The sequence below is a fragment of the Dendrobates tinctorius genome, unplaced genomic scaffold (assembly GCF_039654945.1).
Source record: "Dendrobates tinctorius isolate UK_male_01 unplaced genomic scaffold, ASM3965494v1 ptg000226l, whole genome shotgun sequence".
In the NCBI taxonomy this organism is placed as follows: domain Eukaryota; kingdom Metazoa; phylum Chordata; class Amphibia; order Anura; family Dendrobatidae; genus Dendrobates; species Dendrobates tinctorius.
Genome location: NW_027361893.1, coordinates 3135659 through 3152425, shown reverse-complemented (window position 1 = coordinate 3152425; position 16767 = coordinate 3135659). Strand labels below are relative to the sequence as shown.

The following is a 16767-nucleotide window of genomic DNA, read 5'->3' as shown; positions in this document are numbered from 1 at the left end:
GGACCGTAACAGCCAGCGAGCTCCTTTGCAGCCAATAATAACCAAACAACCACTCGAGTTGGTAGCCCTGGACCATGTGAAGCTGGTTCCAAGCCGTTCAGGCTACATTTATGCTCTTACCATCGTTGACCACTACTCGAGATTCCTGGTAGGCGTGCCTGTCAAGGATCAAACAGCCAGGACAGCAGCCAGAGCATTCCAACAACACTTTTGTAGACCACACGGATATCCCGAGCGAGTGCTTACAGATCAAGGTCCAGACTTTGAGGCAGAAGTGTTTCACGAATTCTGTAACTTGTACGGTTGCAAGAAAATCAGGACAACACCGCACCATCCACAGACCAAAGGCATGTGTGAAAAGATGAATCAGGTGGTGATCGACCTACTGAAGACCTTGCCTTTGGAAGAGAGAAATCTGTGGCCAGAGAAGTTGCCAGATCTGGTTGATCTCTACAATCACATACCTGTGAATTCCACCAACTGCACTCCAGCCTACCTAATGAGAGCGAGGCCTGGCAAGTTGCCTATTGATTTGGATATGAGAGTCCTTACACCTGAGGTAACATCACCAGATGCTGACTGGGATATGGAGAGGCAGCAACAATACCGAAGAGTACAAGAGTGTATAGAAAAGAGTCTAGCGCAGGCAAGACAAAAACAAGAAAAGAACTACAATCAACATGCACCTGCAGTTCCCTTGTCACCAGGAGAACAAGTCCTAAAGAGGAAAAGAAGGATGCATATATTGGATGACCAATGGGAAGCTGAACCCTACACTGTCTTACCATCAAACTTCGACAACACCAAAGTGTGCCTTATCAGTAAGGATGGAGGAGAAACAACATCAGCAGTATTGAGGGATCATCTGAAACTGTGCCCTGACCAGCTAAAGGAAAAGATGGGAGAACAAAACAACCTTCAACCCCTAGAAGAAGAAGAAAAGGTCAGCACTGTACTCGGAGAATTTCCTGCAAACTGGACAAGAATGGATCAAGCCATCGTAGTTCCTGTCCTAATCTTTCCCCAGCCTACTGCAACTGAAGTAGCAGAGACTCAAGACAACTCTGAAAATCAGGAAGTTCAGGCATCGGATGCTACACCAGCAGTGGAGTCAGAGAATCTTCGCCCTGCCAGTGGTGAATCTGTCATGCCCACAGTGAGTCTAAGAGTTCGTAGACGGATACTACCCAGTTTGCCAACAGCAATAACAGGCCCACTAAACCTAAATAGGCCATTAGAAGTACCCATGCTACGTAGGTCTGTCCGTAGTACCCAAGGTATACCACCCCTAAGGTTTCGTATCTAAATAAGTTATGCAAATGGTAAAATGTAAATATGCAACTGTTTAAGTGTATGTGCCTACAGAGACTATGTAAGAACTTTTGAACATCTTATTTTGTTTTTGATGGATAATTGGACCACAGGACTATGTGTGGTCAAAACTCTACTTGTACATAGTTTACCAACTGCTCAGGAAATGTACCATGGACATTAACGCATGGACTAATCGTCATCAGGACTATTTTTGAGCTTTGTTTTTTGTATTTTTCACTTTTTGGAAATCTTGTTACATTTACAATTGTTCATTTGTTTATATGTTTGCATGTTTTTCTTCAGTCCGGGAGTAATGAATTGCACTAGGGGGGAATGTGGCTCCCCCAGGAGTATGGTCGCCACAGTGGCATTACCTTCCTCCTAGGGAGTGTGATATCAAGCTTGGAAGCAAAAAAGGGTCTCTCTGTCAGTTAATCACAACACACAACACAGTTCTCATTCCAGGCCAGCAGAGGGAGCACTGAACCAAAACTGGGGGAAGAGCTACTCTCTGGGGGCCAGGAAGGGGAAAGGAGGAGATCGTGTGAGGAGGGCAACGTGTGTGGACGTGGAGGAAAGGAGCTGGAAGATTGAGCAGAGTTGAGTGCTCACTTCTAGCTATAGCGCATGATCTGGAGCCCGGTCTCCAAGGTTGTATGGATACAGATGTTCCTGCAGCAGAAATCGGAAGAATAGGAAGCTGTAAATGCTCTGTTCCCATATAAGACTCGGAGGCACAACAGCAACGGGTGAGCCAGAAGAAGAAGAAGGCTACAGCTGTCTGCCATACGAGGGAGTTCTAAATGAGAACAAGCAAGTGGAACTTCAGTGTAACACAGTACTGCAAGTACCTAAGATAAGCGCTAGAAAGGAGACTACACAACCCATCTGATAGAGAGATTCCTAAGTTGCTTCCAGGCTGGCCAGCCTCTGTTCCATCTGTAATCTGGAATTCTGGACTGCATTTACCAAGCAAAGTAAAGGTAAAAGAAACTGCACCCTATTGTGTCCTTGCCTTCTTCCTGCAAACTCTCCAGCACTGCTACATCTCTGTGCCAGACACTACACCCTTTTCCTCAACACCTATCCTCTTCATCTACTCAACCCTGGGACTGCAGCCCTACCTGTGGAGTGCTACAACATCATTGCTACACCACACCATCTGTCCCAGAGGATCTGTTTGCAGCGTCGGCTTAACCCCTTTATTGCCGAGCACCACAGGTGGCGTCACGTATCATCCACTCATAAACTTAAACCAGCCACGCTTTAACCCCTTTTTACATGGAGGCCCAGGGCCACGGACTGGGTCACCGCTACTGTGACACTTCCCTCTGAGATACCGGCCCGGTACCAAGTACCCCACTGCCCTGGCGGGCAATCCAGATCCTCCAGGTGGTATGTTCTATAGAAAAGGGCTTTCAATACCCAAAGTCATTAGAACAGTTTTGGGAGAAGTAGAATGTTGTGGTCGGGAGGCAAAATGGTGATCACATGATTGTGATACGACCAGACTAGACCACCGATAAAGCAGCCCCAGCCGGTGACGGAGAAGAATCTGTGACTTCTCTGCATTTAGTGGTTACTACTCACCTGGGTAGTCATATGTGGGAATCTCCTCTTTACACTGCTCATCACCCCTTACATATGTCTCTGTAGGATTAATATGGGTCAGTTCTTCACCCTGAAACAAATATTGTAAAAGTCACAGACAGATGGAGAAGTCACATCTATGATCAGCTCTAATCCTGCCATCACCGTTCTCATTACACAAATATAAAACATATAATACTCGTGGATAAAACAAGACTGAGCACAAGACCTTCACAGCTGTCTACACATCACAGGTGAGATCTCATGATACCTTCTCTCCATCTACCTGATTATCCCGAGGAGCATTGGGATCTTCTTGTTTACAGTCCTGTGGAAGAAGAGGACGTGGACATCTCTCTGCTGTTGTCATCTTACTGGACAGAACTGGAGGAAACGCATACAGGGACTGAATTCATTCTTTACATACAGATAATTATGGGCTGTGTGTATTGTCCTGTCTATTACCTGGTGATGTGAGGGGCTGGGGAATCTCCATCATGACATTCTTGTACAGAGTTTTGTGTCCTTCTAAATACCCCCACTCCTCCATGGAGAAATAGACAGCGACATCCTGACACCTTATAGGAACCTGATACATACAATGATACCGTCATCTCCCACGATCCCTTCATAGTGTTACTGTATAATGTCCCAGCATTCCCAGCAGTGTCACCTCTCCAGTCAGCAGCTCAATCATTTTGTAGGTGAGTTCTAGGACCTTCTGGTCATTGATGTCCTCATGTATCAGGGGGTGAGGTGGAGACCCCGTGATTGGGCTCAGAGGTCTTCCCCATCCCTCAGACACAGGGTCCTGACAGCGCTCACTAGAGGTCTTCTTCACTACTGTGTAATCCTGGTTATGGAGAGACACATTAATAAATCTCACTACAGACATTTCCAGAGTCCTCACCTCTCCAGTTCTATCTGTTACTTCCATAGATCAGAATGATGTAATGTGACGTCATCAGAATCTCTCACCTCTCCAGTAAGCCGGAAGAGGATCTCTAGGGTGAGGTGTAATATCCTCTCCGCCATCTTGTTTCTGTCCATATCCATCTTTGATGGGTAAATCAGGAAAATTCTTTTATATAGAAGATTTCCACTGAGAGGATCTGATATTGTAGAGACCTGAAAGAGAAGAAGATGAGCCGATGTAACATCATAAAAACCCTGTGTAATAATACAATTACTGGAGGTAATAAGGAAACATATGAGGAGATTTATTATTTTACAGTATTTAGTTTCCTTCTTTACATCTACTTATAAAACCTATATATTTTAAGCCACAGAAAACAGTTTCTTCCTCGGAGTCAACAGCTGTATACGTTTCTCATAGACTCATCTTCCTTAACGCTAATTCTTGTCTCATTTACCGACACTGGAATCGGCATTAGCAGTACTGCAGGAGATATTCATTACACGTGACAGGAGAAATAACTACTTCATGATGAGGATGACATCTTCATCTTCTACTACGGCTCTAGAAACATATTTGGCCAGAGTCCGTCACTGACTATCACCACCGGCAGTCTATATGAATGTTTCCCGTCTTGCCCTTACTGTAATTGTTACACCCGGTCTCCGTTCTGGCTCTGAGCCCCAGTCTGCCGCTGCCTCCCGTTCAGGCTACTCACCTCATTATGGACTCTGCTATTGTTTCTGTTATCCTTTTTGGTCCCGCTGGGACAGCTGCCACGTGTCCGGGGTCTAACTGGAGGTAGCACCTGTGTCCTCCGGGTATTCCATTCTGGTCCTTTCTGAGGGACTTTACTATGGGTACCCGGGGCTCACTAGTTACGCCCCCTTCAGAGCCCCCCCGGACCGTGATCTCAAGGTTCCACTTTAAAAATGAAAAACGAATGTAAACTTCATCATCTCTGCCTCCGCTTCCATTCGTTATCGATTGCTCCGGCCAAGGAATCCACTGGACCCCAGAGGCCTCCGACTATGGAACTGTGCCAAGAGGTGACCCGTTTAAGAGATCAACAAGACAAGATCACGACTTATCTACGTAACCTGTCCACCCGCATGGATTCTCTGCTGAACCCAGCTGCTCCTGATTCATCTACCAGCACCCAGGTACCTGCCGTCAAGGTAAGCAAGGGCCCTCGCCTGGCGGCTCCTACCCGCTTCCATGGTGATCCCACTCAGTGTCGGGGTTTTCTCAATCAGTGTATCCTACACTTTGAAATCTTGGGGCATATGTTTGCTTCTGATCGTGTCAAAGTGGGCTTCATTATGTCACATGTAGCAGGAGAGGTTCTCACCTGGCTAAACCTGTTATGGGAGAGAGGAGACCCGCTGGTTAATGATCTTCAATCTTTCCTAGAGACTTTTTGCAGGACATTCGATGAACTTGGCCGTGTCACGTCGATCGCTCCTGCCTTGCTTTGCTTACGCCAGGGAACGCTCACGGTGGCTCAGTATGCTGTTAAGTTCCGCACTCTCTCATCTGAGTTATCCTGGAACAATGAGGCCTTGGTGGCTACCTTCTGGGAGGGTCTATCTGGAAAAATCGAGGATGAGCTGGTGGGACGGGACAGGCCTACCACCTTGGATGATCCGATATCCTTGGCAACTCGGATTGACCTGCGTTTTCAGGAGCGTTCCATGGAGATCAAGCGAGACAGGAGGTCCTACCACCCGGACTCTAGTTCTTCCAAAATGGCTACCTCACCTCCTTCTCCTGAAGCTATGGAGGTTGATGGAGTAAGTTTGGTCAGCTGCCGCCAGGAGGCGCGTTGCAAAGAGGGAAGCTGTCTATATTGTGGTAGTTCTGAACACCTGATCCGCTCCTGTCCAAAGAAGTCGGGAAACTCCAATGCCTAGGCTCGGTAGGAGAGGCCACCCTAGGTAGAGAATATTCCTCTCCTTCGTTGCAGATCTTGGTCTCCATGTCCTACGGAGAAATAAAATTTTCTCGACTCTGTCTGTTGGATTCCAGAGCCGCTGGGAATTTTATCCAGCAGACGCTTGTGGATCATTACCGCTTACCAGTCCAGTCTCTTCCCAATCCATTGCGGGTGACCGCTGTCGATGGCAAGCCACTGACCAAACCTGTCCAGTTCCAGACTGAGCCAGTGGAACTCCGGGTAGGTCTAATGCATTCTGAAAGAATACGTTTTTATGTGTACCCTGGTTTGTCTCACCCCTTGCTTTTAGGTTTGCCATGGTTCCAGAAACACGAACCAGTCCTTAATTGGAGAACAGGCGAGATTCTGCGTTGGGGAGATTCCTGCACAGACCGATGCTTAACCCGGATTGAACCAGTTTCAACCCCTGTCCAACCTGCTACCCTGCCTGGGTTACCTTCCTCATACTGGGCCTTCTCGGATGTCTTCAGGAAAAAGGAGGCTGAGAGACTTCCCCCTCACAGGTCGTATGACTGTCCAAATGATCTTCCTGGAACATCTCCTCCCCGTGGGAGTTTACCCTCTTTCCCTAGCAGAGACTCAAGCTATGTCGGCCTACATCCAGGAGAATTTGGCCAGAGGATTTATCTGAAAATCGTCACCAACAGGAGCAGGATTCTTCTTCGTGAACACTGCCACTTGCGGATTATTTTTTCTGCACTGGTGTACCACACGGCCAATCCCTGATTGTAGGCTGGCTGTTTCATTTGGTATTTATGCACCTGTGCAGCTGCCATTTTACTTGGGTCCGCTGCACCCTCGATTAGTGCAGATGCATTTGGGCCTGTCTGGTTTGTAACTGAATTTTTTGGAGGATTTTTTTTCCTCTTTTTGAGGTTTTCGTGAAGAAAAAGGACAGATCCTTGCAGCCCTGTATTGATTACCGGGGACTAAACCAGATCACAGTAGAAAACAGGTACCCTTTGCCACTCATTTCAGAACTGTTCGACCGTCTTCGAGGGGCCAAGATCTTCACCAAACTGGATCTCAGAGGTGCCTACAATTTGATCCGAATCCGAGAAGGAGATGAATGGAAAACAGCTTTCAACACCTGTGATGGGCACTATGAGTACCTGGTAATGCCGTTTGGCCTAAGCAATGCACCCGCTGTTTTTCAGTAGTTCGTCAATGACATCTTCAGGGATCTGCTCTATACCTGTGTTGTTGTCTACCTGGACGACATTCTGATTTTTTCAACTAACTTGGCCTCGCACGGACGCAAGTACGACTAGTCTTACAGAGGCTCAGAGAAAACAGACTGTATGCCAAGTTTGAGAAATGCCTCTTTGAACAATCTTCTTTGCCTTTCCTTGGTTACATTGTTTCCTCCACAGGATTGAAAATGGATCCAGAGAAGTTGTCGGCCATACTCAGGTGGCCTTGTCCATTTGGGCTGAAGGCCATACAGCGATTCCTGGGTTTTGCTAACTACTACAGACAATTCATTCCTAAATTTTCCACCACAGTGGCACCCATCTCAGCTCTGACCTGGAAAGGCACAAATCCCAAGGATTGGCCTCCTGATGCAGAGGAGGCTTTTGTTTCTCTCAAAAAGGCCTTTGCTGTCGCACCTGTCCTCCATCGTCCTAACTCTAATGAACAATTTTTTCTTGAGGTGGATGCCTCCTCCGTAGGTGCGGGAGCAGTACTTACCCAGAAATCATCCACTTGTCGAATGAACTCGTGTTTTTTTTTCCAAGGTTTTTTCTTCTGCAGAGGGGAATTATTCCGTTGGAGATCGGGAATTGTTGGCTATCAAATTGGCTCTGCAGGAGTGGAGGCATCTTCTTGAAGGAGCTCTTCATAAGGTAGTCATATAAACCAATCACAAAAAACCTTGCTTACCTCCAAACCACGCAGAGGCTGAATCCCCATCAAGCCCGCTGGGCTTTGTTTTTTGCTTGATTTAATTTTGTTCTTCATTTTCGTCCAGCTGACAAAAATGTCAAGGCAGACGCACTTTCTAGAGCCATTTTGCCTCCTGATCAAGAAGAAGAACCTCAGCATATCATTGAACCCTCAAGGTTAGTCGCTGTCGCTTCTGCTGATCTTTCCTGGCTTCCCCCTGTGAAAACTCTCGTGTCTTTTCCTGAACGTAGACGTGTCCTTCGGTGGGGTCACTCTTCCAAGTTGGCAGGTCACGCCGGTCAAAGGAAGACTCTGCAACTCATCTCCTGTTACTACTGGTGGCCTATTATGGATAAGGATATCCAGGAGTACGTCGCAGCCTGTCCTTTCTGTGCCCGTAACAAGACTGTAAAACGCCTACCCGCTGGTAGGCTTCAGCCTCTTCCGATTCTGTCCACTTTTTGGCAGCACATCATGATGGACTTCATCACAGATATTCCAATCTCATCTGGCTGTTCAGTGGTGTGGGTAGTGGTGGACCGCTTCTCTAAGATGCCTCACTTCATTCCGCTACCCGGTCTCCCGACTGCTCCAGAACTGGCGGATCTATTCATCCGGCACATCTTCCGTCTCCATGGTTTTCCTCTCCACATCGTGTCTAACAGAGGAGTCCAGTTCACCTCAAAATTCTGGAAAGCAGCTTGTAAGCTGGTAAAAATAGAACTGGATTTTTCCTCAGCATACCATCCTCAATCTAATGGACAAGTGGAGAGGACTAATCAGATCCTGGCTTGATTTCTGCATCACTTTGTCAATGCTCATCATGATGACTGGGTAGACTTACTGTCCTGGGGAATTTTCCTACAACAATCAAGTAAGTGATTCTTCTGAAAAGTCACCCTTTCAAATTATCTTTTACTGCAACCCGGAATACCTCTTCCCATCTCTGGTTCATCTGGTGTTCCAGCTGCCGATACTTTCTCTGAGGATTTTTCGAGGGTTTGGAAGGATACCAAGACTGCCCTGGAGAAAGTCTCCCAACGTATGAAAAGGCATGCGGACAAGAGACGTTTGGATGCGCCTACTTTTCGCCCCGGAGACATGGTATGGCTCTCTTCCAAGTATATCCGCCTGAAGTTGCCATCCTACAAATTGGGTCCCAGGTTCATTGGACCATTTGAAGTCTTGGGACAAATCAATCCAGTCTTTTATAGGCTGAAGTTGCCTATTTCTTTACGTGTGCCTAACTCCTTTCATGTTTCTCTCCTCAAAACAGTAGTTTTGAGCCCCTTCTTTAAGGACCCAGGTACCACTCCTGATCCTGTCTCAGAGGATGATGTTTTTGAGGTAAAACATATCCTGGATGTTAAGAAAGTAAGGGGTAAGACCTATTACCTGGCGTACTGGAGGGGCTTTGGTCCTGAGGAGAGACATTGGGAGCCTAGAGAGAACATCCAGGCTCCTCTTTTTCTTAAAGGTTTCACGCAGGCTTGAAAAAGAGGGGGCATAAAGAAGGGGATACACCCGGTCCCCATTCTGGCTCTGCGCCCTGGTCTGCCGCTGCCTCCCATTCAGGCTACTCACCTCGTGCCTTGCACACTGTCACTGTGCATCAGCAGGCTCCCTGTGAGTCCCATGCTGCTTCTCAGTGTTCTGCTCCCTCCCCCTCCTCCAGCTCCTGGCGTCCAGCCAGCAGGTCTCTAAGTCAAGCTATTAAAGCAAGCGCGCGTTCCCCTGGCTTCTTAAAGGGACAGGGTGCATTTTTCAAAATCTGGCATTTATCCACTGGCAGCGCACTGGCTGCTATTTCTGGCCTCTCCTCCATAGGGAGAGCGCCGGAGCAACGAGTATCAACGATTGCTACATCCGGTTCTGTTGCTAACCTGTCTGCACTGCGTTTGCAGTCTCTGTGCATTCTCTCATGCTGTCTCCACAGATCATCTGTATCCTGATAACCCTGGCTATCTCTGCAATCATCGGTGCAAAAGCCATCCCGTTCCGCCAACAGTCATCCGAGTCCGAGGACTGTGACAAGGTTACTGGAGCCTGCTATCTACCAACCACCCGGATCCAAGACCCGCCTCATTACGGACTCTGCTATTGTTTTGGTTATCTCTGCCACATGTCTGGGGTCTAACTGGAGGTAGCATCTGTGTCCTCCGGGTATTCCATTCTGGTCCTGTCTGAGGGACTTTACTATGGGTACCCGGGGCTCACTAGTTACGCCCCCTTCAGAGCCCCCTGGACCGTGGTCCTGAGGTTCCACTTTAAAATTAACAAATGAATGTGAACTTTACCATCTCTGCCTCCACTTCCATTTGTTTCCATAATCATCTCTCACGTTAGATCTCATGCCTGATTCACACACAGAAGTTTGAGGCTTTTATAAAATCTTTTTTGTTTCCACAAACATCACGGACAGAAATGAACTGATCTTAAAATCTCCATGTACAGTGTTTTATGGGGTTTATTTCTTGCCTTAGGCTTTCCTATATTTCAAGAAAAACACCAGAAAATAAAACAAATATTAAAATGTTTCTAAAGAAAATTGGCTCCAAAACTGCCTCAGGTGTTTTTAATTGCAGCAGGATCCTACCCCTCCATAGAGATATAGACTTCAGTCTAAGAGACGATTGGCATTAGGTCCTGGCAACGAGAATCGCCTTATCGTGGCTGCCGGGTACACATAATTGGCCAATTTATGTGCTAAGCATTCTCAATTTTTCATATCTCTAGTGCAGTAATGCAATTCAATTTTCAGATTTCATATTTTAGCCTTACAGAGTGCTGCTTTTTGTTTGAATGTATATATGAGATGGCGACTCTAGGAAAGCACCTGTTCTGACCTATTTTATGTTTGGATGTGATGGTCAGTCTTTATTTATTACTAATATATGGGAGCACATAGGTGACATTACTAATATATGGGGGCACATAGGTGACATTACTAATATATGGGGCACATAGGTGACATTACTTATATATGGGGGCACATTAGCCTACAACCTGCAGTAACCATCGATCGACCAAGCCACTGCACGACCAGCTCTGCCCACGCTTACTGTATCCTCACCCATCCCTTGTAGATTGTGAGCACTTGCAGGCAGGGTCCTCTCTCTTCCTGTACTAGTTGACTTGTACTGTTTAAAATTACTGTACTTGTATTTATTATGTATACCCCTCCTCACATGTAAAGCGCCATGAAATAAATGGCGCTATAATAATAATAAGCGACATTAGTAATATATGGGGGCACATAGGTGGCATTACAAATATATGGGGTAACATAGGTGACATTTCTAATATATGGGGTCACTTAGCGGACATTACTAATATATGAGGCACCTAGGTGACTTTACTAATATATGGGGGCACATAGGTGGCATTACTACTATATGGGGGTCACATAAGGGACATTACTAATATATGGGGCACCTAGGTGACTTTACTAATATATGGGGGCACATAGGTGGCATTAGTAATATATGGGGGCACATAGGTGGCATTACTAATATATTGGGGCACATAGGTGACATTAGTAATATATGGGGCACACAAGTGACATTACTATTATAGGGAGGCACATATGTGACATTACTATTATAGAGAGGCACATTGGTGACATTACAATTATATAGAATCGTAGAGTTGGAAGGGACCTCCTGGGCCATCTGGTCCAACCCCCTGCTCAAAGCAGGATTCGCTAAATCATCCCAGTCAGATGTCTGCCCAGCCTCTGTTTGAAGACTTCCATTGAAGGAGAACTCACCACTTCTCGTGGCAGCCTGTTCCACTCATTGATCACTCTGTCAAAAAGTTTTTTCTAATATCTAATCTGTGTCTCCTCCCATTCAGTTTCATCCCATTGCTTCTAGTCTTTCCTTGTGCAAATGAGAATAAAGATGATCCTTCTACAATGTGACAGCCCTTTAGATATTTGTAGACAGCTATTACGTCTCCTCTCAGTCTTCTCTTTTGCAAACTAAACATTCCCAAATCCTGCAACCTTTTCTCATAAGACAGGGTTTGCAGACCGGTCACCATTCTGGTCGCTCTTTTCTGAACTTCCTCCAGTTTGTTGATGTCTTTTTTAAAATGTGGTGCCCAAAACTGGACACAATATTCCAGATGAGGTCTGACCAAAGAGGATTAGAGGGCAATAATGACTTCACGTGATCGAGACTGTAAGCTTCTGTTAATACATCCTAGAATTGCATTTGCCTTTTTTGCTGCTGCATCACACTGTTGACTCATATTCAGTCTGTGATCTATTAGTATACCCAAGTCTTTTTCACATGTGCTGTTGCTTAGCCCTATTCCTCCCATTCTGTATATGCTTTTTTCATTTTTATTGCCCAGATGTAGTAATTTGCATTTTTCCTGTTAAAAACCATTCTGTTAGCTGCTGCCCAATGCTCCAGTTTATTTATATCTTTTTGAATCCTCTCTCTCTCTTCTCTAGTATTAGCTATCCCTCCAAGCTTTGTGTCATCAGCAAATGTAATCAGTTTACCCTCAATTCCTTCATCTAAATCGTTGATAAAGATGTTGAACAATACAGGGCCCAGGACAGAGCCCTGTGGTACCCCACTTGAGACATTCATCCAACTGGATGTGCAGCCATTTACGACCACTCTTTGGGTCCGATCACTAAGCCAGTTACGAATCCACCTAACAGTTGCCTTGTCCATTCCATACTTAGTCATTTTTTTAATAAAGATTGTATGAGATACTTTGTCAAATGCTTTGCTGAAGTCAAGATATACTATACCTACAGCATTTTGTCATGTCCGCCATGTCTGCTATGTTTATTTTGTCTCAAGAACTCCTGGAGCGATGTGAATGCGCATATCTTGTCTGCTATCCTGCTCGTTCCCTAGAGCAGTGTGCACACTCACCTCATGTCTGAGCTGCAGGATGCCTGCGTTTCTGCTCTGTCTTCTGTGATCTTCTCGTCATGTCTAGAACTCTGATCATGTGACCTGTCTAGGCTTCAGCACTGATTCTGCAGTTGTCTCGTCATGTGTGGAACTGATCATGTGACTACGCTCTGTTATCCTGTGGATCTGAACCTGGAAGTGCTCCCCTGGTCCTGACCTGGAAGAGGAGGTGCTATGCCCTATATCAGGCCGCCCCTTGCTTTGCTCAGGGCCCGAGTATTGTGTTGTGTCCCTGCATGGCTGCTTGGTCTGTGGGGCGCTCCCTCTATTCTGTGCCCTTGCACTCTGCTCTGTCGTGCATCTCTGCACACGCTCCATGCTCGTATTCTGTCTCTGGTCTTGTGTCTTGTCTAGTGTTTGTCCTTCGTGCCATGTTTTGTCCCTGCTCTGCTTTGCCTTGTAGTCTTTGTTTGCTCTGATTCTGTTCCGTGTTTCTGTCCATGTGTCATGTCTTGCTCTGCTTTGTGGCTTCAGGTACCCTGCCTCTGTCTCTGTCCCTGGCGTGTCCTTACACGTGCAGGTCTCCTTCTCTGTACCCTGCCCTGACGTGTCCTTACACGTGCAGGCCTCCGCCTCTGTACCCTGCCCTGACGTGTCCTTACACGTGCAGGCCTCCGCCTCTGTACCCTGCCCTGACGTGTCCTTACACGTGCAGGCCTCCGCCTCTGTACCCTGCCCTGACGTGTCCTTACACGTGCAGGCCTCCGCCTCTGTACCCTGCCCTGACGTGTCCTTACACGTGCAGGCCTCCGCCTCTGTACCCTGCCCTGACGTGTCCTTACACGTGCAGGCCTCCGCCTCTGTACCCTGCCCTGACGTGTCCTTACACGTGCAGGCCTCCGCCTCTGTACCCTGCCCTGACGTGTCCTTACACGTGCAGGCCTCCGCCTCTGTACCCTGCCCTGACGTGTCCTTACACGTGCAGGCCTCCGCCTCTGTACCCTGCCCTGACGTGTCCTTACACGTGCAGGCCTCCGCCTCTGTACCCTGCCCTGACGTGTCCTTACACGTGCAGGCCTCCGCCTCTGTACCCTGCCCTGACGTGTCCTTACACGTGCAGGCCTCCGCCTCTGTACCCTGCCCTGACGTGTCCTTACACGTGCAGGCCTCCGCCTCTGTACCCTGCCCTGACGTGTCCTTACACGTGCAGGCCTCCGCCTCTGTACCCTGCCCTGACGTGTCCTTACACGTGCAGGCCTCCGCCTCTGTACCCTGCCCTGACGTGTCCTTACACGTGCAGGCCTCCGTCTCTGTACCCTGCCCTGACGTGTCCTTACACGTGCAGGCCTCCGTCTCTGTACCCTGCCCTGACGTGTCCTTACACGTGCAGGCCTCCGTCTCTGTACCCTGCCCTGACGTGTCCTTACACGTGCAGGCCTCCGTCTCTGTACCCTGCCCTGACGTGTCCTTACACGTGCAGGCCTCCGTCTCTGTACCCTGCCCTGACGTGTCCTTACACGTGCAGGCCTCCGCCTCTGTACCCTGCCCTGACGTGTCCTTACACGTGCAGGCCTCCGTCTCTGTACCCTGCCCTGACGTGTCCTTACACGTGCAGGCCTCCGTCTCTGTACCCTGCCCTGACGTGTCCTTACACGTGCAGGCCTCCGTCTCTGTACCCTGCCCTGACGTGTCCTTACACGTGCAGGCCTCCGCTCTGAACCTCTCTCTGGCGTGTCTCTACACATGCAGGCCTCGCTGTGTACCCTGTCTAATCCCAAGGTCCTTCCTTGGCCCTGCTCTGGGCTTCGGCCTACGCTTTGCTGCTAGACTGTCCCTGTCCCTGGCATGCTCTCCGCATGCGCAGGTCTCTGCCTCGTTCTTTGTCTTGTCCCTGTTGTTTCGTGCGCTCTTGCAACATTTCGTACTAGGCTTTGCCATGCTGTCTCGCATGTGGCTCTGTCCTGTACCCTTTGCCTAGCCCTGCCTTGTGGCTCCGTGCCTCCGTGCACGTGCCTGGTCGTCTGCGCCCGCCTGGTGTGCTTCAGCCGTGCCGCCTCTAGCCGTGCTTGCCTGTGAGCCCCAGCCGTGCCCCGTCCAGTGCTATAGTGGTCTGGCTGCGTGGCCCCGCAGCGGTGCCGCCTCTAGTGCCCGCTTGCAACTGCCATCGTCGGTACCACCTGCCGGTGCTCCCAGCCGTGGTCTCTGTGCTTCCTTGCACTCACGCTGGTTCTCGCACTGTGCCTTTTCGTGCTACTCTTGCACAAAGCCTTTGCCTCTTTTGCTCTTCTCTGTTCCCTAGTTCGCCTGCCGGATTCCATAACCTGCCGACCGCTGCCAGAGGTCCGGACCTAGATGACTGCGGCCTGATGTCCAGAGCTGATGTCCGTAGCCAGATACCTGGACCCTGTCAGTCGATGCCAGCATTTGGATTCCGATGCCACCGTACTCTGTACCTCTCCCTGGCATGCCCCTTGGCATGCGCAGGCCACCGTCCTGTGAACCTGACCTGTCCCTGGCATGCCCCTTGGCATGTGCAGGCCACCGTCCTGTGAACCTGACCCGTCCCTGGCATGCCCCTTGGAATGCGCAGGTCTCTGTTCTGTGAACCTGATCCTGGCGTGTCCGTTGACACGCACCATGTCACTAACTCTATCTTGTTTCCTTGCATGGAACCCTGGCTGACATCTGGATGTCTGGATCCTGCCGATCATCCTCTGAGCTACAGACCCTGATGCCCTGGTTGATCGTGGACTGTTGTTCGGAGTCCGATGTCTGCGTACCATCTGCACGTTCCATGCTTGGACCTCGGCGTGCCATTGCACGCACCCTGTTCCACGAACTCTGTGTGTTCACTTTTGCTCCTGTTGCACCCTGAAGAGTTCCTCAAGTCTAGGACCTCGGCGTGCTCTAGCACGCACCTTGCATTATGTTCTGTGTGTCCACGTTTTGCACCTGTTGTACCTGAAGTCTTCCTTAATGAAGTTTCTTTGAATTAACAACTCATCTTGCCTTGTCTTGTTTCCCTGAGCCGGCCGTCTGGTCCAGCTACCGTGGTGGCTCACCCCCTTGGTCTTGCCCCTGACACTCCTTGTATAGGGGGTGGTTCTCATTAGGTCAGCTCGCCCTAGGTGGGTGGGTGCCACGGCCCAGAGAGTCCATTCTTTCTAAGAAGAACGACTCAGCGTAGGCTAACACTTGTCACACATTTCCTTGATCCACCCAATCAGTGATTCCGTCATAAAAGGAAATTAAGTTAGTCTGACATGACTTATTAGTTATAAACCCATGCTGACTCTGTTTAATCACTTCATTCTTATCCAGGTACTGACATACATGTTTAATAATTTGTTCAAAGATCTTTCCTGGTATAGACGTCAGACTCACCGGCCTATAGTTGCCTGGGTCCACCTTCTTCCCCTTTTTGAAGGTAGGAACAACATTTGCTCTTCTCCAGTCTTCTGGGACTTCTCCTGTTCTCCAAGAATTTTCAAAGATTATGGAGAGGGGTTCAAAAATTTCTTCTGCTATCTCCTTCAGTACTCTGGGGTGTAATTCATCTGGACCTGGAGACTTGAATTAATTTAGGTTAGCTAAGTGTTTCCTCACTATCTTTCTGTTTATAGATATCCTGGTTTCTTCTATTCCCTTAATAGGACAGTGAAGTACAGTTGATGTTACATTTCCTTTCTGAGAGAAAACAGATGCAAAATAGGAATCTAAAAGTTCGGCCTTCTCAACATCCTGTCTTACCATTTCATCATTTTCATCCTGTAAAAATCCTATAGCATCTTTGACTTTTCTTTTGCTTTTGACATATCCCCAAAAATCCTTTATTATTGCTTTTGACATCTCTTGCAAGCCTCAATTCATTGTCAGCTTTATGTTAATCTGATTTGTGCCATGCAGGTTCTGCAGACATCATTATATTCTTCTTTAGATATGCCTCCCCTCTTTCCATTTTATAAACTTTTGTTTCTTCCTTTTTAGCATGTGCTTAAGTTCTGTGTTCATCCATCTTGGTTTCCTTAAATGCTTAATATTCTTCCCTCTTTTTGGAATTGTTAACAATTGTGCTTTGAGAATTTCATTTTCAAGATTTCGCATCCTTCATGGACATTTTTGTCTTTAAGGATATCCAGCCATTGGATCCCTCCAATTCTCTTTCTGAATCCCTTAAAATCTGCCTTTCTGAAATCTAACCTTGAAGTCTGAGTCTTCACAGG

The 16767-nt window shown here is 47.9% G+C and overlaps 1 protein-coding gene across 1 annotated transcript in view; it reads right to left on the bottom strand.

Annotated features, from left to right (window-relative positions):
- LOC141059314 (uncharacterized) overlaps positions 1–16767 on the bottom strand; it is a 150880-nt gene that overhangs the window by 108911 nt on the left and 25202 nt on the right. Inside the window, exons 2-6 of the mRNA XM_073555641.1 lie at positions 3883–4032; positions 3578–3757; positions 3370–3493; positions 3191–3288; positions 2905–2995 (exon numbers count right to left, since the gene is read on the bottom strand). Coding sequence (XP_073411742.1) covers positions 2905–2995; positions 3191–3288; positions 3370–3493; positions 3578–3757; positions 3883–4032 — 643 coding nt within the window. The remainder of the gene's footprint in view (positions 1–2904; positions 2996–3190; positions 3289–3369; positions 3494–3577; positions 3758–3882; positions 4033–16767) is intronic.